This window comes from Schistocerca nitens, chromosome 2 (genome assembly GCF_023898315.1).
Source record: "Schistocerca nitens isolate TAMUIC-IGC-003100 chromosome 2, iqSchNite1.1, whole genome shotgun sequence".
NCBI lineage: Eukaryota > Metazoa > Arthropoda > Insecta > Orthoptera > Acrididae > Schistocerca > Schistocerca nitens.
In genome coordinates, this window is record NC_064615.1 from 389,581,967 (window position 1) to 389,603,625 (window position 21,659).

At 43.2% G+C, this 21,659-nt stretch overlaps 1 protein-coding gene across 1 annotated transcript in view; it reads left to right on the top strand.

The window, feature by feature from the left end:
* Positions 1 to 21,659, top strand: part of LOC126234415 (uncharacterized) — a 96,953-nt gene that overhangs the window by 14,685 nt on the left and 60,609 nt on the right. Inside the window, exon 2 of the mRNA XM_049943105.1 lies at positions 6,229 to 6,292. Within this exon, the coding sequence (XP_049799062.1) occupies positions 6,229 to 6,292 (64 nt within the window). The remainder of the gene's footprint in view (positions 1 to 6,228; positions 6,293 to 21,659) is intronic.

Consider the following 21,659-nt stretch of genomic DNA (forward strand, 5'->3'; position numbering starts at 1 on the left):
GCGCGTTTGGCTTTATTTTAAAGCACTTCAGTCAGTCAAAGGAAGTGGGGGGAAGGTATCAGTCAAGAAGATGTGTAAAAATCTAATTTTTGGGCCAAATAGTTGTTGTGGAATCGAATGATAAGTGTGTCAAAGCAGTCGGAAACACCATGTGTCAGCACAGGCGATCAGTGCAGTGACAAAATCGCGCACAGCGCGGAATGCGGGGAGCACATCTCTGTAGCAGCGAAAGGGTTAATGCGGCCGTGGTGGCTTTACTTCATAAACTGCGCGCTCCCCCCTAAACGTAAGCTTGCGAACTATACTGTACTATGGCGCTGTTTCTCTTGGCGCGTGCGTCGTGTGCAACTGGCAACGCAGCAATCTCCCGCGTCTGGGCGGGCATGCGCGAGCCGCCAAGATAAAAGAATTCAACTATAGATACCCGCGCGCGCGCGCGTGCAAACACAAGCATGCATGAGATGCAATAGCGTTGGCTGCACAGTGTTTAACACATGAACTTGTATTGTGGAAGAGCGAAGCTCATTGTACCATCCGGCCACTGAAGGCAAATACTGTAACAACACCTTAAACAACATCGCGATTGACACCATTTCAATACGAAGTCGTGCTCTCCGTTTTCATCTACGCCAAACTCAATGGGATAGTGAACTATAATATTTCTTCGTTTGGCAAACGAACAAATACATATACACACATAAATTACATGCGAATGCCCACTATTACTGTCCTGTAAAACCAAAATTAGATGGTTCACAATATCGATAAGGGTTCTGACTTGGTACCTCTTCTTGGACTCAGGACTCTACGCCTTTTAGTGTAGTTGCAGGTGACAAATATATGTACGAAGTTGTGTTTGAGCTGGTGACGTTCATGGGGTTGAGGGTAGAGGGCGACCTCTGTGCCAGCGCGGTTGTCTACCCCACAGAAGCAGCAGAAAGGAGGCCACTGTCCATTGGACCGCTCGCGTGGTCTCACTCCATAAGACACTGTGGAATTGACTGCAATCCAAACCAGCATACGTACGTATATTCTAATGTTAGAGGAATGTGAGCGACAAGATTCCTTCACAACACCCAAATGATCATTTCTTTCACCAACAGGATTTGAAACGACTGCACTGGAGTGATCTCATGTACGTCGATCGATGGCACAGACACGGAAACAGTAATGTCAAAGAGAAAGAAGGCCTTTACTGATAGTAGGCTCTGAGCACTATGGGACTTAACTTCTAAGGTCATCAGTCCCCTAGACTTAGAACTACTTAAACCTAACGAACCTAAGGACATCACACACACCCATGCCCGAGGCAGGATTCGAACCTGCGACCGTAGCGGTCGCGCGGTTCCAGACTGTAGCACGTAGAACCGCTCGGCCACACCGGCCGGCGCCTTTACTAAGGTTACCACCTTTTCCTAAATTATGACGTGTAAATATTAGCACGATTCCCTCGAACTGAGTATTTTATATATTCTATAAGCGGAAAATATATAAATTAGTTTGATAGTCAGGAACTGTACGTGCTAAAACTAGTTTGGTTTCGGAATACACTGTTAGTTAAATACATTCGAATGAAATCGAACTGTCACAGCACCTGGAACTAAAAGGGACCATCAAATGAAATGTGCAGGAATGCTTTTTTCCTTGTCTCCTGTTTGCACATTACAGCAACCAGTTACTGCTTCAGCCATTTTCATTGTTTCATGATTCCAGAGTACGGCGTAATTATTCTGTGGCGTTATACACTGGAACCGACCAATGTATGCGACTCAATCTCTTGTTATGAGAAACACAAAGTGATAAGAAATATTCATGGATATTGTTATACACGTGGGCTTTGATACATACTTCAGATACTGGACTCAGGACTGCTAACTGCATACAACTAGTACTCCGCTCTTATGGCATTTCCACTTTTCGTGTTATGTGGCAGCCAATGTAATTTAGCTTTCTTAATGAAGCAACATGCCGAAATAGGTGATGCGCTGGATAAGAAAATTATATCCCCATCTAACCGCCCATATTAATGTTTCTCCATGGTGTCCTATCACTCATTCGAAATATTGGGATGTTTTCCTTCGCTGCTCTTTCCCTATACTACCTGCCCTTCATCTCTAATCGTTTTCTTCTTCGATGGGAGGTTGAAACCCAAATAAAATTAGTGTCAGCCATTCTCAAAGCGTAGATGATACCGCACGGGACAGCTCAGTGGTTTGCTTTGATTCGATCCATACTACCGTCCCATATCCAATTTTTGTATCGCTCTCTTATTCGGTTTTAGGAACGCACAAGAAGAGCACGTTAGGCGACAACTTCTACGGCTGACTGCTTGAATTCAAACGCGCAACAGCTTGGCTGGCTTACTTCAATGCTAATTTCCTCGGAAACGGAGCGACATATCGAATTTTTGTTCGTAACTATAATTTCTGAGCACGACCCATCCCGCAACACATTTACAAACTGTTCAGATTGTTTCTGACCACCTTGTACAGATATTTTTGGTCATCAACTTCTTCTATGCGGCTTGTCAAAATTTACTTTCCTGTTCCAGCCACGTTATCATTGAGTAGCACTTACACAAATAATCACAAATATTTGTTGCATGTATAAGTGCAATTTCTTCAGTGGCCTACGTTCACCGCTACCTTTACCTCCAGTTTATATCAGTGTTTCCATGATGCCTTAGCACCTCCCCTGTCTTTTCGAGCTTTTGCTGATCTGTTTTACTTATTGTGGAAGATGGATAGTTCAAATCTCCATCAATAAAATCTCATTTATACTTTCTGTGATCTCCCAAGATCGGTTAAGGCGAATGCCGGGATGTTTCCCTTCAATGGCCACTGCCGATTTCCTTCACTGTTTATTCCCAATGCGACCATGTGCTCAGTCTCTGATGATCTTGTCGTGGACGTGACGTAAACCCTAACCATCGGTCATTACTTTTTTGGTTATTGTTTTGCCACCTATGTTGAAGGGAACTTCCTCATGTCTTATTCAGTACCGTTAATGTTCAGCTCCTTCTCTAACGCTATGTCTCGAACTATTTCATTCTCTTCTTTTCCGATTTTCCCACAGCATGTCATTGCGTTCTATCTAACGCTGTGTTTCATATGAAAAATTCCTATACATTTATTTCTGATATGTAGGAGCAAGTTTTATTTAATTGGGGAGAAATATTGACTTTTCTTTGATAGTCTGTATCTTATGTCCTCCTTGTTCCGTCCGTATCTCACGGTCCCCAGTTCTGATATTTTTTGTAGGCCTCAAAACTTACATCTTTCATTGGTTCACGCTTTACTTTTACGCTCAGTAGACTGTTAATTCCTTTCAATAGCTCGTTTAACTAGCGATGTCACTAGAGAAACACATAATTGATATCCCTTCGCCGTGAACGTTAGTCACACTCTTAAAGCTTTTTTTATTGTTAAATCTTTATTAAATCTTCGATATACATGTCGAACAGAACAAAGACTGCATCGCCGGCCGCTGTGGCCGATGAGTATCGCAGGCAGGCAAAAAAAAAAAAAAAAAAGAAAAAAAAGCGGTTCTAGGCGCTTCCGTCCGGAACCGCTCGACTGCTACAGTCGCAGGTTCGAATCCTGCCTTGGGCATGGATGTGTGTGATGTCCTTTGGTTGAGGATTTCAACCAACATGCGCCATACATTTTTGGACATATTTCGTGTACCCATTTCTCTTAAACTCCAATGAACTTGATATTGATTTCATTTCTAACTGATATACGTTTTACTAGCTAATAAATCCGGTATTGCCCGAATATTTATTTTGCCAATTTTCTTTTACAAATGGACAGTTTCTGTATGCCCGGCACAGCTGTTTCGCGTGTCTACAACACGTTTTCGTGAATGTCTCTATGGCAACGCCTGTTCGTAGCTCTGTACACGGCTATTGTTTTTGACTAAGCCATTTGCGCTTCGCAGTTGAAAGCTGACAAAAGCACTCAAAAAGTGCCATGGATTTCCTTAATATGACTTCACCGAAGGACTGTCTTAGTAGCAAGGAATAAATGTATTAAGAATTCATCCATGGTGCTGCATTTTTTTTAACGCATCTCAGTTCATGGCATCATTTCTCTTGAACTATATGTGTTACCATGACATAATCCTGTAGGTAAATTCATCGCCATATGTGGATTCTGTGTGCAAAATGTGTTGCGAGTAGAGTTAGTGTCAAAGAAGTAATAAATTTGAACGTAATGTACATTGCGACAATTTTTCATGCATCTCATTGTGTATGACGTCAAACTACGTATGGTACAATTTTCTAGGTGCATTTAACGGCGTACGTAGATACTGTATGCGAAATTTATTGCGAATAGAGTTAGCATCACATAAGTAATAAATTTAAACGTCATACATGATGCCGCAGATTTTTACTCATCTCATTGTTTAACGTCATGTCTGCTTAACTATGATAGGGAGGTGATTCTTAGTGCAACGATGATTGTAGCCTGACAGTTACTGATATGCGTACCAAGTTTGGTTGATGTCGACTTGTCGGTTTAGGAGGATATGTGGAACGTACACATAGACATACATACACACATACATTTTTATAATATATTTGCATTCGTTTCATTCCCTAAACATTTTTGCGTTTCCTGCTTTCGCCCAGCTGAATTGTTTCTTATGTTACCACTCTTTTCTCTCTTCATCTTTGTTATATGTAAATTTCTCTATTCAAAACTTGTAAGTACTCTTGTTATCGATATTCATTACGGAATCAATCGTACCAGTTATTTTGATATTTACTATCGAAATATCTGCATGGCTAGGGAACACTGAACACACAATTCCAGAACACATAATTATACCACTTTCTTATACTTTAATTCTTCCTCGTAAACTTTAACGTATTCGTAATCAATTCTATGTTGTTATCAGAGTCTATATCTGTTACTGAACATCTTATCTCTAAATCTCTGTTTTACCATGACGTAAGGAAGCAGGAGTAATCCTGTGTCTCGTGGTCTCTTCGAATTATCCTCCCTCTTTAATGACTATCATTTCCTGGCATTTACTGTAGAAATCGAGAAGTCGAACACGTATCTTTCGTGTCCTGCTAGAGTGAGTCGTTCCCGCCTGACAGATAGATTTTAGTCTCCTTTGACATACTGTTACCTGCTAAAGTCCATCACACACCTTTCCCTCTCGTCCTTTGTTTGTCAAGAACGGATATTATGTCACAACTATAGTTGCTGGCGATGGTTTGGTTTCAGTAGGAAAAGTGTAATTCTATATCCAGACTCACTCTTTGGCCTTCCTTCGTATTGGTAGTCTCACCCTACTCCCATCAACACATTTTCTGTTGCTGCTCATATTGCCTTGTATTCTCCTGATCAGTGATTATCTTCTCACCATATTACTTCACTGTCCGCTACCACGTTTGGATACAGTCTCTACATTTCAGGCTTCGTATTTATAGTTTCCCTATCGCAATCAGACTTACGATGTTCCACGCTCCGGCTCGTTAGGCTTTCGTTGGTTATCTTTCTTTTTCTCATGGTCATCATATCCTAGAAAGTCCTCTCCTGAAGATCCGAATGGTGAACTAATCCGTAGTCTTTTTAAGATGGAGTATCTTCATAACATTTTTATATCTATATCCCATATTTTCTGTGGATACACATTAAAAGTCTTTAATACAGTGATTTCCATTAGTTTACGCAACCGTTTTGTCCGTTAATCAAAGATGATTCCTCCATCTTTAGAGCCGGTTTCCCACCTGAAGAGCAAGAAGCTACACAGAAGCTCTATTCAGTCATCCGCTCTCGTTGGAAAGGCAGTTGGTACAGTTAGTGTGACTCGTTATACCGGAGGTATTAGCCCAAAATTACCGTGATTTTTATCCAGTATGCAAGCAGTGGCAACAAACCAACCTGTGATCCACGACCTTTCGGTTAATAGTTTCAGAGGCTGCCCTTAGAGCATTATGATATATTCATTACAAACTGACAAATTCAAGGAATGGCGAAGAATTGTATGCCACTGTGCACTCACAAGGGGAACCACTTTATCATATTTGAAAACAATTTCCACCTCAAATAATCTTTCTCACAGTCCTTATATTGGTTTGAGGAACTACCACGAAAGACAACCCTTACGTGTAGTCATCTCACAACGTGTACTGATGTACATTACTCGTACATTATTACCAATGAAATAGCACCTGATGACATGCGCATTCATGGATTATCTTTTTTGTTTCAGGCAGCTTTGGCGTTCACGAAAGAAATGGTGAGCAAATGTCAAGAGAAGTCGGAGATATCACAAGGTAAGAATATGTTATTTCATGTAGTGTTATTAAAGGCTAACCTTTGTGAACAAAGCGATACTTAAGTCCAAAACACATACAAACTAAAAGATAAAATACTCTGCTGGTCTCTCTCCCTCTCTCTCTCTCTCTCTCTCTCTCTCTCTCTCTCTCTCTCACACACACACACACACACACACACACACACATCCACAGACGACAGACGAGAGAGAGCGACGGAGACGGAGAGAGGGAGAGAGAGGGAGAGCGAGAAAGAGAGGGAGAGAGAGGAAGGGTGGGAGGGAAAGTAACAGATGCTGAAGCAGACAGAGAAAAGAAGCAGGACACACGAAGCGTGGCCATGAAATAACGGGACTATTGCTTAAAACATTTTATTTCAACAATTTTCATATTTAGTTATTGTCATTCTACATATAGTCCACTGCTCTATCCCTAAAAACTTCCCATTTATGGGAACAGTGTTGAATGTATTCCTTTGTTAGCTGCCTGAAAACACGTGTCGTTTTCCTTGCACTACTTCAACAGACTGAAATCTTGTTCCTCTTAATGCAGATTTGATCTTGGGGTGCTAGGTCAGACGAATGTGGAGGGTGGTCTAACAGTCACTACGTTTACATGCGACACATCTTCCGTAAGACGAAAATCGAATTTCGGAAACCGATTTTCGCTATCGTGTTTACATGTTAAGATCTGAAACTGATTTCCTAGCGCAGGTAAATAGGGCACCTGGAAAACAGTGTGTGATTTAGTCAACACAATCACTATTTCTCTTTAATTAGAGGAGATGAAAACATATTTAATCTAAAATTTTTACTTATTCTTCAATGTAAAAAAAAAGCCACTCAGTCCATATTAACCGGAAATTTTTAAAAACAGGATGAAACCTGGCATCCCAAGCACGTTTCAAACCCGGGCGCGTTTACATGGGAGCAGAAATCGATTGCGGAATTGGAAGCGGATTTCCAGAATGGATTTTGAAGTGTTTACATGACCAGCCAGAAGCGGAATGGGATATCAGTATACGAAATCCGGTTTTGGGAGCCCTATGTAAACGCGGCGACTGGGGAAGCTGTACCTCACTTCAAACCTCTTAAAAGGTAACGCAGTGCGAGCCGATGCTTATCTTGATGCTCACACCATGACTTGTTCTTCCACAATTCGGGTCGTTTGTTTTCTTATTTTCTCACAGAGTTGAGCAAGAACCTCAAGGTAGTAATGTTAATTAATAGTTTGACCTTCAGGAATCCAGTGAAGAAACAGAATTCCATGAATATTGAAAAAAAAAAACAATTATCATCGCTTTGAACCTTGATTTCCTCATTGGGGCTTTTTTTACTGTCGGTGAGGTAGCCACAAGTGGAGAAACAAGTTTCGTCACATGTCAGCACTCTTTCCAAAAAATTGGGATGATTTTCAATGATATTGAAAGTGTCGGTACAAATATTTGACGATCTTCTTTTTGTACGAACATGGGAATTTGCGGCATTAGTTTCGCACACACTTTTCTCATGTTAAACAGATTACGTAAGATTTTCCTCCCATCTTTGTCAATTCCATCAGTATCAGCAATCGATCGAATACTCCACCGCGGTCATATCAAATCACATTACCTACTTTTCCGATATTTTCATCCGTTTTCGAATTTGGAAGAGCATCCTGGGCATGAAACCTCTTCAACTTCTCGGCCATCTTGGAAACGCTTGAACCACTCAGAGACTCGCGTACGTGATAAACAGTCTTCGCCATCACGTGAAAATTCATGACAATTCGTTGTTCTGTTATTACATTTATCATTATCCCGGCAAAGCAAATTAACAGCTCTTACTGAAACGAAACCCCACGCTACAATGATTTCTCTACAGAAACCAGAGATGCCGCAGTCAATCAGGCTTCACGTTTCACAGATATCGGGCGTTCATCTTTGGCACTAGCGTGCTTTGTGACGGCATCAGCCCCTTTACTTTACAGCCACATCTGAGTACAGTTATACCACTTATGCAACTCCTGACTGACGTGAATTACCTTTTAGACAGTTACTTCCTTTTCTTGCTGATCATAGTCATGATGAACATTGCTACATGTTATGTGCCAGCTAAAAAAAAAGTAAATAAATAAAATAAAATAAGAAAATAAAAAAAATTGTAAAGTTTTACTTGAAACTGAATATAACAAGCTTTCAAATGTTCAAATCTGTTTAAAATCTTATAGAACTTAACTGCTATGGTCATCAGTCCCTAACCTTACACACACACACCTATGCCCGAGGGAGGACTCGTACCTCCGCCGGGACTGCAGCGCCTGAGACCGCTCGACTAATCCCGCGCGGCAAATAACAAGCTTTACAGTCGGCTAGAAATTTCATTTCCGTGGTTGCACTGAGAGCATTCAGGTAGTTTTTTTTCACTCTTTCTTATGTGAAGACAGTCCCTACGGCCGCAGGTTCGAATCCTGCCTCGGGCATGGATGTGTGTGATGTCCTTAGGTTAGTTAGGTTTAAGTAGTTCTAAGCTCTAGACGACTGATGACCTCAGAAGTTAAGTCGCATAGTGCTCTGAGCCATTAGAACCGTTTTGAAGACAGTCCAGTTTATCCTTCGTTCTTGAATAGAATCTAAGAATATTTTTGTAACCATCAAACTCAAATGGATTATTGACCGAAACTTTCATTGGCGATCCAATGTACTAGGCAATTACTTGTTCATTATATGTTTACTATATTTACATACGTAAATCTCACACGTAAATCTACTGATTTTGCACAATGAATACGTTTCGCATGACTGATGAGTTTCCCAAAACTATAGTCGTATATGATTTTCATAAATATAAAAACACCACCTTGTAAATACGGCAGTCGAATGAAAACAAAACAGAGGGAAAAACGCTAAGTAAACGATATGTCATTACAAATGTAATTGCTGTAACTGTTAATACATTTATCTATCTGCGAGACAAGACGGTCAGTACTTTCGCGGAAAAATGTTTGCGGTTGCCTACAGAATTACGATTGTACCCATGACTGTACCCGAAACAAATCGACGGCAACCATTGTCTTTCTTCAGGACCCCAAACATACGGAATTCACGTGAGACGAGATCGAAGCCATGTATTGTCCACATCGTGTCGGCCACGCTGCTGAAGTGTCCCTGGAAGTCCTTACACGTCCTGCATAACTCCAGACCTCTCCTCACGTGATTTCCATGTTCTTGGAGCCCTGAAGAAAGACAAAGGTTGCGTCGATTTGTTTCGGGTACAATCATGGGTACAATCGTGGCTCTGTAGGCAGCCGCAAACACTTTTCCTCGAAAGAACTGACCGTCATGTCTTACAGTGGGGTAACTGTGTTAACTGTTCTGGCGACAACTTTTGAAATAAGAAACAGTTACATTTTTACCGTCTGTCTCATTTTCATCTCACTTCCTCTTATACACTCCTGGAAATGGAAAAAAGAACACATTGACACCGGTGTGTCAGACCCACCATACTTGCTCCGGACACTGCGAGAGGGCTGTACAAGCAATGATCACACGCACGGCACAGCGGACACACCAGGAACCGCGGTGTTGGCCGTCGAATGGCGCTAGCTGCGCAGAATTTGTGCACCGCCGCCGTCAGTGTCAGCCAGTTTGCCGTGGCATACGGAGCTCCATCGCAGTCTTTAACACTGGTAGCATGCCGCGACAGTGTGGACGTGAACCGTATGTGCAGTTGACGGACTTTGAGCGAGGGCGTATAGTGGGCATGCGGGAGGCCGGGTGGACGTACCGCCGAATTGCTCAACACGTGGGGCGTGAGGTCTCCACAGTACATCGATGTTGTCGCCAGTGGTCGGCGGAAGGTGCACGTGCCCGTCGACCTGGGACCGGACCGCAGCGACGCACGGATGCACGCCAAGACCGTAGGATCCTACGCAGTGCCGTAGGGGACCGCACCGCCACTTCCCAGCAAATTAGGGACACTGTTGCTCCTGGGGTATCGGCGAGGACCATTCGCAACCGTCTCCATGAAGCTGGGCTACGGTCCCGCACACCGTTAGGCCGTCTTCCGCTCACGCCCCAACATCGTGCAGCCCGCCTCCAGTGGTGTCGCGACAGGCGTGAATGGAGGGACGAATGGAGATGTGTCGTCTTCAGCGATGAGAGTCGCTTCTGCCTTGGTGCCAATGATGGTCGTATGCGTGTTTGGCGCCGTGCAGGTGAGCGCCACAATCAGGACTGCATACGACCGAGGCACACAGGGCCAACACCCGGCATCATGGTGTGGGGAGCGATCTCCTACACTGGCCGTACACCACTGGTGATCGTCGAGGGGACACTGAATAGTGCACGGTACATCCAAACCGTCATCGAACCCATCGTTCTACCATTCCTAGACCGGCAAGGGAACTTGCTGTTCCAACAGGACAATGCACGTCCGCATGTATCCCGTGCCACCCAACGTGCTCTAGAAGGTGTAAGTCAACTACCCTGGCCAGCAAGATCTCCGGATCTGTCCCCCATTGAGCATGTTTGGGACTGGATGAAGCGTCGTCTCACGCGGTCTGCACGTCCAGCACGAACGCTGGTCCAACTGAGACGCCAGGTGGAAATGGCATGGCAAGCCGTTCCACAGGACTACATCCAGCATCTCAACGATCGTCTCCATGGGAGAATAGCAGCCTGCATTGCTGCGAAAGGTGGATATACACTGTACTAGTGCCGACATTGTGTATGCTCTGTTGCCTGTGTCTATGTGCCTGTGGTTCCGTCAGTGTGATCATGTGATGTATCTGACCCCAGGAATGTGTCAATAAAGTTTCCCCTTCCTGGGACAATGAATTCACGGTGTTCTTATTTCAATTTCCAGGAGTGTATATGTATATATTTCTGAAAGTCTTAATGGATGCAGCGCGAAGGTGTTTTTTTTATCATCAGTGTACACAGACAATAACATAGCACTTCTTGACAACAACGAGGTCTGTTTGACAGTGGAAAACTAGTCAGTCGGTGATGGGAAAAACATGTACGTAATCCACACAAAATATCAATTTTCGTTTCCTACTACGACGCTTCCTTGCTCCGTTTCACAATAATACATTTACTATCTGTAGGTCGAAATTTTGTTCCTCGAGTCACATAAAATGGAATATCATTTACGCAAAGCAATAGAGGCAGTAGACGTATGATATAACTTGGTGTGATGTAGATTATAATTTCACCTTACGCAGATGATGTGCTGTTGTAACTTTATGTATCTTCCTTTGTAAATATTGTCTAAACGACGCATGTGCTGAACCATGAATGAACTAGAAATACGTATAATTCCTCTAATAGAATATATTTACAGAGCCAGTCAAATGCTTTCACTTGCAGTAGATCCCAAGTGATAGTACTTAATTACTTACGTGCTAAATGAATGTGTGTCAGTAGAGAGGTCCTTTCGAAATGCAAATGGTGACTGGCAAGTATCTCGTAATTTCAGAGAGGAGTGGAAAGCCCTGGGTACGTTATCTCTCAAAAAGTTATCGAAATTACAAGAGCGAGACTGACATGTACAGTGTGGCGTCTTTGGAGTCACCTTTCTTAGACCGATGTCTAATTACCAAAGACTTTAATTTATCTGCAACGCATTAAAAACCTAATTATGGAATCCCCACATTGCAGCGCCGAATAATATCTATCAGTAATCATTTGAGAACATTTTCTTTTCAGAGCCGTTATGATTTTCCTAATTTTGCTGGGAGATGTAAGAGACATTGTTGACTAAATTTTCTTTGCGTCTCTTCATCAATGTTAAGTCTTCTTTGCGTATGAACTTTTATCTCCTACTTTTAAGAATTAGTCATTAAAATATTTGTAACACAGGATTTGCCTTTAATAATGTTCCCTGTCTCTTCAACAGCACTAGCATCATCTCTAGATCTCTCCCTTTTTTATTTGATCATCTGAGCTGTCAGTTTCAGGTGAGATGGTCTTACTCCTGAATATTTCTACATCCTTTATTAATATGTTAGAAAACTGTTTATAACACAAAGTGGTTTCAGGTCATTGCAGGTAATATCTCGGGACAAAAAATTATTCTCCATCCAAGGGTACCTACCGGTCGCCCTGTCGTGCACTGCCAGTGACGCGTTGGAAGCGATATGGATGGGCGTGGGAACAGCATGCCGTGTCAAAAACAGTTCACAGATTCAGTTACCGTAGAACAAACTTCCTGAGCTGTTCGTTATTGTCGCTAATTATTCACAAATTGTGAGCCAAACCTGTTAACTGTTACGCCACTTTTTTACTCTGATACTCTATTCGAAACTGTCTTTATTTTCATGCAATTTAGACCGTATATATAATTGAATGTTAATTGTATTGCTGACTGATGTCTATATTCTACGGGGGATAATCGAAACGTAAGGAACGATCGGTCGCGAAATGGAAACCACAGTGAAAATCCGATGAAGCTTTGTGCAGCCGGCCGGTGTGACCGAGCGGTTCTGGGCGCTTCAGTCCGGAACCGCGCGACTGCTACGGTCGCAGGTTCGAATCCTGCCTCGGGCATGGATGTGTGTGATGTCCTTAGGTTAGTTAGGTTTAAGTTCCAGGGGACTGACAACCTCAGATGTTAAGTCCCATAGTGCTCAGAGCCAAGCTTTGTACAAATGTGTTGGACAGTGTAGCTAATATGCCAGTAGATAGCGTCGTGTCTCCCTGCTCAGTTCTGAGCGTACAGTGAGCGTGTAAAGATGCCTAGAAAACAAATGCCATTTCGTAGGTTTCACGGAAGTACTGCCACTTCGTGGCTGGACGTCCTAGGGGTAAGGGGTGAAGGGCTAATTTTCTCTTTATTTCCGCATGAGAAGGGCGTTGGGGACTAGGTTCTTTGGCCCTCGTAAGTTGTTAGTTACTCCATTAATTTTTTTTAAATGTTACACACTGTTCCAATTGACTTTAAATTTCTCTCACAAGACGTAACATTACTTTCTCTCCTTTTTTTGTTTATCTACGTATATAACTCTGTTATGTCATTGGCGTTCCACGATGAGGGCGTGGGGAGCTCTGATGACATGCCAACTCTCAGAGGCGACTGATCCCGTATAACTAAGGTATCTCGAAGTGGGCCCCAGTGCTTCGAGGCGCGGTGTTTTGGTGCGGATTCTACAATTACTTCCCTGATAGTTTTCATATGCAGTTCTTGATCCTTACCCATATAAATGCTCCAAGGATTAACCATAGGTATCGGTTTTCTCCCCCCATGATCCATGGACCTTGCCGTTGGTAAGGAAGCTTGCGTGCCTCAGCGATACAGATAGTCGTACCGTAGGTGCAACCACAACGGAGAGGTATCTGTTGAGAGGCCAGACAAACGCGTGGTTCCTATAGAGGGGCAGCAGCCTTTTCAGTAGTTGCAGGGGCAACAGTCTGGATGATTGACTGGTCTGGCCTTGTAACAATAACCAAAACGGCCTTGCTGTGCTGGTACTGCGAACGGCTGAAAGCAAGGGGAAATTACAGCTGTAATTTTTCCCAAGCATGCAGCTTTACTGCATGGTTAAATGATGATGGCGTCCTCTTGGGTAAAATATTCCGGAGGTAAAATAGTCCCCCATTCGCATCTCCGTGCGGGGATACTCAGGAAGACGTCGTTATCAGGAGAAAGAAAACTGGCGTTCTACGGATCGGAGCGTGTAACGTCAGATCCCTTAATCGGGCAGGTAGGTTAAAAAATTTAAAAGTGGAAATGCATAGGTTAAAGTTAGATTTAGTAAGAGTGAAGTTCGGTGGCAGGAGGAACAAGACTTCCGGCCAGGTGAATACAGGGCTATAAATACAAAATCAAATAGGGGTAATGCAGGAGTAGCTTTAATAATGAATAGGAAAATAGGAATGTGGGTAAGCTCCTACAAACAGCATAGTGAACACATTATTGTGTCCAAGATAGATACGAAGACCACGCCTACCACAGTAGTACAAGTTTAAATGCCAACTACCTCCGCAGTTAACGAAGAGATTGATGAAATGTATGATGAGATAAAAGAAACTATTCAGATAGTGAAGGGAGACGAAAATTTAATAGTCATGGGTGACTGGAACTCGATAGTAGGAAAAGGAAGAGAAAGAAACGTAGTAGGTGAACATGGAATGGGAGTAAGGAATGAAAAAGGAAGCCGCCTGGTAGAATTTTGCACTAACTTCATCATAGCTAACACTTGGTTCAAGAACCATAAAAGAAAGTTGTATACATGGAAAAAGCCTGGAGATACTGGAAGGTCTCAGATAGATTAGATAATGGTAAGACAGAAATTCATTAATCAGGTTTTAAATTGTAAGACTCTGACCACAATCTGTTGGTTATGAACTGTAGATTAAAACTGAAGAAACTGCAAAAAGGTAGGAAATTAAGGAGATGGGACCTGGGTAAACTGAATAAAGCAGAGGTTATACAGAGTTTCAGGGAGAGCATAATGGAACAATTGACAAGAATGGGGAAAGAAATACAGTAGAAGAAGAATGGGTAGCTTTGAGAGATGAAATAGTGAAGGTAGCAGAGGATCAAGTAGGCAGAAAGCGAGGGCTAATATAAACCCTTGGGTAACGGAAGAGATATTGAATTTAATTGATGAAAGGAGAAAATACAAATGTACAGTAAATGAAGCAGGTAAAAAGGAATACAATCGTCTCAAAAATGAGATCGACAGAAAGTGGCTAAGTAGGGATGGCTAGAGGACAAATGTAAGGATGTAGAGGCGCATATCACTAGGGTAAGATAGATACTGCCTACAGGAAAATTAAAGAGACCTTTACAGAAAAGAAAACCATTTGCATGAATAGCAAGAGCTCAGATGGAAACCCAGTTCTAAGCAATGAAGGGAGAGCTGAAAGGTGGAAGGAGTATATAGAGGGCGATGGTCTTGAGGAGAATATTGTAGAAATGGACGACAATGTAGATGAAGATGAAATAGGAAGCAGGACATATTCCGAGGCATCAAGGGATCACCAATTTAGTATTGGAGGTCAGCGTGGAGGATAAAAATCGTAGAGGAAGACCAAGAGATGATGACACTAAACAGATTCAGAAGGATGTAGGTTGCAGTAGGTACCGGGAGATGAAGAAGCTTGCACAGGATAGAGTAGCTTGGAGAGCTGCATCAAAATAGTCTCTGGACTGAAGACCACAACAACATCGGGTTTGTAGGGTTTGCGGCGGTTCAAGATTATCCCCCAGGAGGAGCATCCGTATCAGATTGACGGTAGGAGTGTTGTTCGGCAAATGCTTTCTTTTGTCTTCACGTTCAGATATTGACACGACTGGGTATGTTTGGTGAAACAGTTGCATAGTGCTGTTGTGTTTTCCCTGAACATGGTCCCTGAAGAGGATATTCCGGTCCAATATCACTCCCAGGCATTTCACCTGATGTGTCCAACGGAGTGCCTTGTGCAGTGTGAAACGGTCTCTGAGTTATGGCCGACGGCGAGTAAACACAATGGCCTGCGTCTTCTCCGCATTCAGGGTAATGCGATTCGCTGCTGTCCTAGTTGAATAAGTCTAAGCTGACTTGTAGGCGCCTTATCGCTGCATCGCTGTGGCAGCTGCTAAGGATCACTCTATCGTCTGCAAACTGCGCAAGGGCGACTTGTGGAAGAAATAGCTAAAAAATGGCTTTGAGCACTATCGGACTTAACAGCTGAGGTCATCAGTCCCCTAGAACGTAGAACTACTTAAACCTAACTAACCTAATGACAACACACACATACATGCCCGAGGCAGGATTCGAACCTGCGACCGTAGCGGTCGCGCAGTTCCAGACTGAAGCGCCTAGAATTGTACGGCCACCACGGCCGGCGGAAGCAATAGCAGGTTATTCACGAACGACAGAACGGAGCCGTGAGGGATGCCCTCCGGCTGTTGATGAATGCTGGACCACTGACCATCAGTTCAGACAAAGCAGCGTCTGTCCTGAAGATAGGTGTCAGTAATCTTCGTCCAGTAGTCTGGAATGGTGGGGACGCCATGCAGTTTGGTGAGCTGCTTATTTCTCCATACTCTATCATACGCTTTTCGAACAGCGTAAAGGATTGTTCTCACCGCTCATATTATATACTATGTACTCTGTAAGCCAGAGGAGCTGGAGTTCGGTCGGCAGGCGTGACTGAAAGGCGAACTGGTCTGGGCATATCGCTTTCCCTTCAGTGGTTTCTGGGCGAAGTCGCTGGAGTATGATCCGTTCAAGTACTTTGAAGAGTGGCGGCATTAAGCTGATGGGACGATAGTTTTACAGTTCGCCATAGTCCTTCCTGAGCTTTGTTAGTGGTGTTAAGTGTGCAATCTGCCAGTCAGATGGGAAGTATCCTAGTAGGTGGCAAATCCTAAAAATTCGAGTTATCAGCACCAGTTGTTCGTTACTCGTCCGGTACGGTGGTTGAGTGGTTGTCGAAAATAGTCTCTCGCGAAGTGTGGGTGTTTGTCGTGAGATTTGGCCTGATTTCAGGCACCCCATATAACGTAACTGTCATGCATTTCCTTCTTTATAAAAGTTCTCAGCCACACACTGTATGCCCAGCGACCGCTCCAGCACTGTTTTCGATGGGAAATGTTTGGTCACCCACCACAGAGCCCCGGCTTGGCTCCCTTTGATTCTCATCTCTGTTTAAATGAGCCGCTGGCCACGAAGTCAACATTTTGGCACAGACAACGAGCAGCACACAGCGTACAAAAATTGTGTGTAGGCAAAGGAGGGTGCCTTCTACGACGAGGGTATTGGAAAGTTTGTACAATGCTACGACAGATGTCTAAGTCGGAGTGGCGACTGTGTAGAGAAGTATCTGGAGGCGTACAGCAAACAAAACAATTTTGATTACTCTGTAGTTTCGACTTCGCGACCGATCTTTCCTTACTTTCTCAATAGCCCTCGTATTTCATATTACATGTACACTGTCTGCTTAGCTTTAAGTCAAAACTCATTAGTATGGATAATTCAAATAAGCTTTATTATGTATTAATTTACTGTAGTTGTTATTGCTTGCTAGCGTTCGCATCCAATGGGCGAGCTCCCACGACAAATTGCTGGTACGGTCAAACACGGTGAGATATCTCGTTACTCCAGTGCCATGCAGAGGCTTGTGATTCGGAGAATGGCGACTGGGAGAGGGCGTACAGCGCGGGGTGAGTTTTGGGGTAGGGGGAGTAAACGAGCCCGTCGGTACGTGCCATGGGCTATCGGCTGGCGACGATCGGCTGCACAAAAGCTGCCAGCGGCCGTGGCATGGCATACAAAAGGCGTCCCCCATTAAATGGTCAACTGCCTCTACAGAGGGGCTTTAATCTAGGGTGTGCAGTGACTGGAAGTAGGTGGCTCGCTACTGAGTGCTGTGCACCTCACGTAGCAAAGGATACGGGTCACAGAGTTTTCTCTGCAGCAACAAAGCGAAACGACTGCAATTGGATTTCTCGACTAGTCAGCACAAAGCATAATAAGGACTTTAAAAATAACAGTAGGATGGTCCAATAAACATCTGCCTAAAAACATATTACCGTATTTACTCTTCTTTTTAAACTGACCCACTTATGAAGGCTATTCATAAGGTCTACATTATTACCCCAAAAGAATCTGGCCTATCTCAAAAATATCTATTGGAAAATTTTAACGAATTCACATTGGTTACATATGGTACGTCGAGTCAGCGAACTTATATATAGAGTCAGTAACATTACATTTAAAAGTCAGTGAATACTATATGTAAGTCAGTGTAGTCTGAGCTGTCAGTACCAAAGAGCCGTGTAGGAACTATAGTTCATTCAGTTCGATGACAGGTGTAGTTGAACAGTTGTGCACAGTAGTACTTGATTTTAGTTTCAAATTCATTTTTCGGAGCAAAAGCTCCGTCATCGGGTTACCCAAGTATTAGTTGACACTTTTCGACATGGCCTGATGAAATAGTTGCACTTACCTAGTGACAAAATTTGCTTCGCCATCAACAACCTGTTTCAGGCAAAAAAACGTGAAGAAGAGAAGTAGGAAGGTAAAGAAGAAGAAAAGTGAAGTAAAGTTAGAAGAGAAAGTATTGGAGACCACTAAAATGAAAAGGGGGCGCCGACGTACGACAGTATGTCGAGAGCAGATTCAGACTGGATTGTGATGAGCAACATTTCCGAAAAGCCCACCTCTCCATGGTATGAGCATGCCTCTGCCTTGTTTTTGGCTATTAGATGAAGCTATTATCATCTTGCCAAGTGTACCAACGCAACGAAAGTGTCAAGAACATATTTTACGTTTGTTTTGATTGTTTTGGCTCTGCATTGTTCAGAAATGACACAGTGAAAAAGGAATCGCTGTATTGTTGCAGGTAACGTGACTCTTAAGTATGTGTAGCGCTACGTTTTTACTTGTGAAGAGATGAAAAATTGTGGAACAGTGTGCCTTTTTCTTAGGTTTAACGTCTTGTTGAAATCGATCTATGATTAAGCACCGATGAGGATTAAAGAAGACTGGACATATGTCGGTGGAAGAAAGGAGAGGAGTCGTAGGGAGAGGGGTGCAGGGCATATGGCCATGGACGCCAGTTACCCTCGGTAAATAACACACCACTCCTATATTCGACGGAAGTCAGTTCGCCATACTTACATTATATTGATAAACGTTTCAGGTTGGCCAAGGTTTGATTTTCGCTTTAACAGTGGGTTATCACACAGACGCATTGCTATGCTAGCTATTGTTGAAATAAAAGATTGTGACTTGAATGTTAAAGAGTATCATATTGTTGTGTGATCAACGGAGAACTGATACAAATACAAAAATAAATCATGACTGAATTGATTAAGGTAACCAAAGTCCAATACCTGTTGCAGATGGGTACGTAAAGGGCGAGGGACAGTGTAACTACAGCCTGATAAAAATGGTCATCACTTTCGAACACCTGTAATTGGACGTTTATGCCACCTATTTGACCTACGCTGACCTTCAAAGACCTTACTGTTACACATAATTGGATTCGTCTCGATAGCCGCTATCAGAAAATAAGTGCCTAACAACAGCATCCCATAAAAAAAAGTTGACCTTCATATCTCTGACACGACCCCACCTAGCAACAAAAAACCAACGTCATACTATGGCCCCCGTTGTCCCATGCAACATTTGTCCCACGAACTTCTCATCTACTATGATACTTTCGGAGTTATTCTAGGTGGCACTAGTTAGTGACTCACCCTGTATGTTGAATGGTCAAAGATGCAGTGGCCGCCTGGCTAGGAACCAACCAAGTAAAGCACGAAAAGGCATCCCCTAAAACAAGAATATACTTATTTCCATTTCTGGTACTAGGCAGAGGTCCGACACTATCGATATAGGGCTAGTCCATAGAATGATCTTCACGGATGGAATCCAAAATGCCTTTTCGATAATGTGTGTTGGATTTGGCTATTTTACATTTCTCGCATTCCCCCACCAAGCGCCGGACGTCCTTGTACAGTGAAGGCCACGTAAGATGTTCCCTAATTTTAGGAAGGGTTTTGTGAAGTCCCAACTGCCCCCCAAATAAAGAGTAGTGAAAACATGGAATACGGTAGGTATCAGATGTCTAGGAAGGCCTATTTGTAACCCACGACCCCGACCATCCTTAGCCCCTTGGTCAAGGTATAATCATAGAATTCTTCACCCGTTTGTAAACGACACTTAATCGAGTAAATACCTGGGTCTTAATGTTTCTTATGTTGTAAATCAGAAAATAACTCTGAGACTACAGTCTGCACCTATGAAGCAAAAAACCCTTCTCAGAGCTAGTCATCCTTTTGAAACATTCGATTGAGGGCGTCGGCAACTTGGTTGTGAGTAGCTTTAATTTTTCCAACATTAACTTGAATGCAGATATACGGACCACCCTAAGGGCAATTCTCCCTGTTTTTCTTGGGCGCCCTAGAACCCACTCAAAGCTTAATCGACCGTCGCGAGCTCAAAGTCCCTATGCTCCAAATAAAATTTGAACTTTTCTAATGTAAAGAGCATGGCAAGGATTTCCCACTCGTACACAGAGTATTTTAGTTTGGCTAGAGATAACCTCCTCGTGGGGGGTTAGGCTATAGGACGTCTTTGGCCCTCAGGCTCTTGCAGAGGGACTGCAGTAATTTCTGAATTAGAGGCGGCCGTTTGCACAAAAAACGGAAGTTCAGAATTAACGATTCCCAAAACGGGACGGTTAGCTAGTGCTTCCTTAAGAACTTCAAAGGCCGCTTGTTGGCTCTCACCCTGGTTAAAGGACTCCACATTTTTGGCAACTTATTACGAGAAGCTGCAAACTGCGCAATATTCGAGACGAGTTTGCTGAAAAAAGTTTGCCATTCTAATAAGCCTGGCCACCCGTTTCTTCTCCTTTCGTGGGGTGAAACCTACAAAATTCAACATATGTTCCTGATCAATTCTAACCCAATCAGCTTACACCAAATGGTGAGGAAATCTGAGTGCCATACCAGTAAGAATTGCCACCCCTTTCTTGTGCTTGGGAGGGGGAAACCAACGCAAATCACACGTACGTTCTTGATCAATTCTAAATGTATCAGCTGGCACCAAATGGCCCAAAGAGGAAATCTGAGTGCGGAATAAGTTAATTTTAGATGGTTTAACCTTCAATCCAGCGCATCTAAAGCGAAGCAAAACTTGTTCGAGATGACTCAAGTGCTCGTCAAAAGTTCTGCTATAAGCGACAACATCATCGAAATTTGATATCTCCATGAACATTACCGCAACCCTGTAGAAAGGCCGAAAGGAACCCTCTTAACGTAATAAAGGGTCCAATGGGTACAGAAGGCAATAAGATGTTTGCAATCCTCTGTCGAAGAAATCAGATAACAAGCTTGCGATCTAGGACCGTAAAGTAACAAGCTCCAGAAAATTACGTAAAACAGATTATAAGATAATCTCATTCAAGTCCCTGTAGTCAATAACCGCTTGGTAATCTCCTCCCTGCATTTTAGGATCCAAGAAAACTGGAGAGACACAGGGAGAGGTGGGCGCCTAACAAAATTACGTTTGCCCCCTCCCCCACCCCCCACCCCCTTACTGAACAGGAACAGGGAGCAATAAGTATACTCGGAAAGAAAGTGTTACCTCCATAGTCTAGAAAGAGATCTGTATATCATACTAACAGTCCAGCAATAGTTTAACAGTAAGATCCTCAACCACCAACAAATTAATCGGCCATAAAAACCCTACGATACTCAATTTGCCCCACACTTGGCCCATCAGAGGCGAAATATGCCCATTCGCCGCACGTCATCTCTGATCGGAAGCACGTAAGGAAATAGAAGAGCAACTGACGAAAATCCCAAAATTCAAGGTACGATTGATAATCAAGAAGTGAAAAGATACTACCTGAATCAAGTGGTCCACAGACAGGCTCCTGATTACG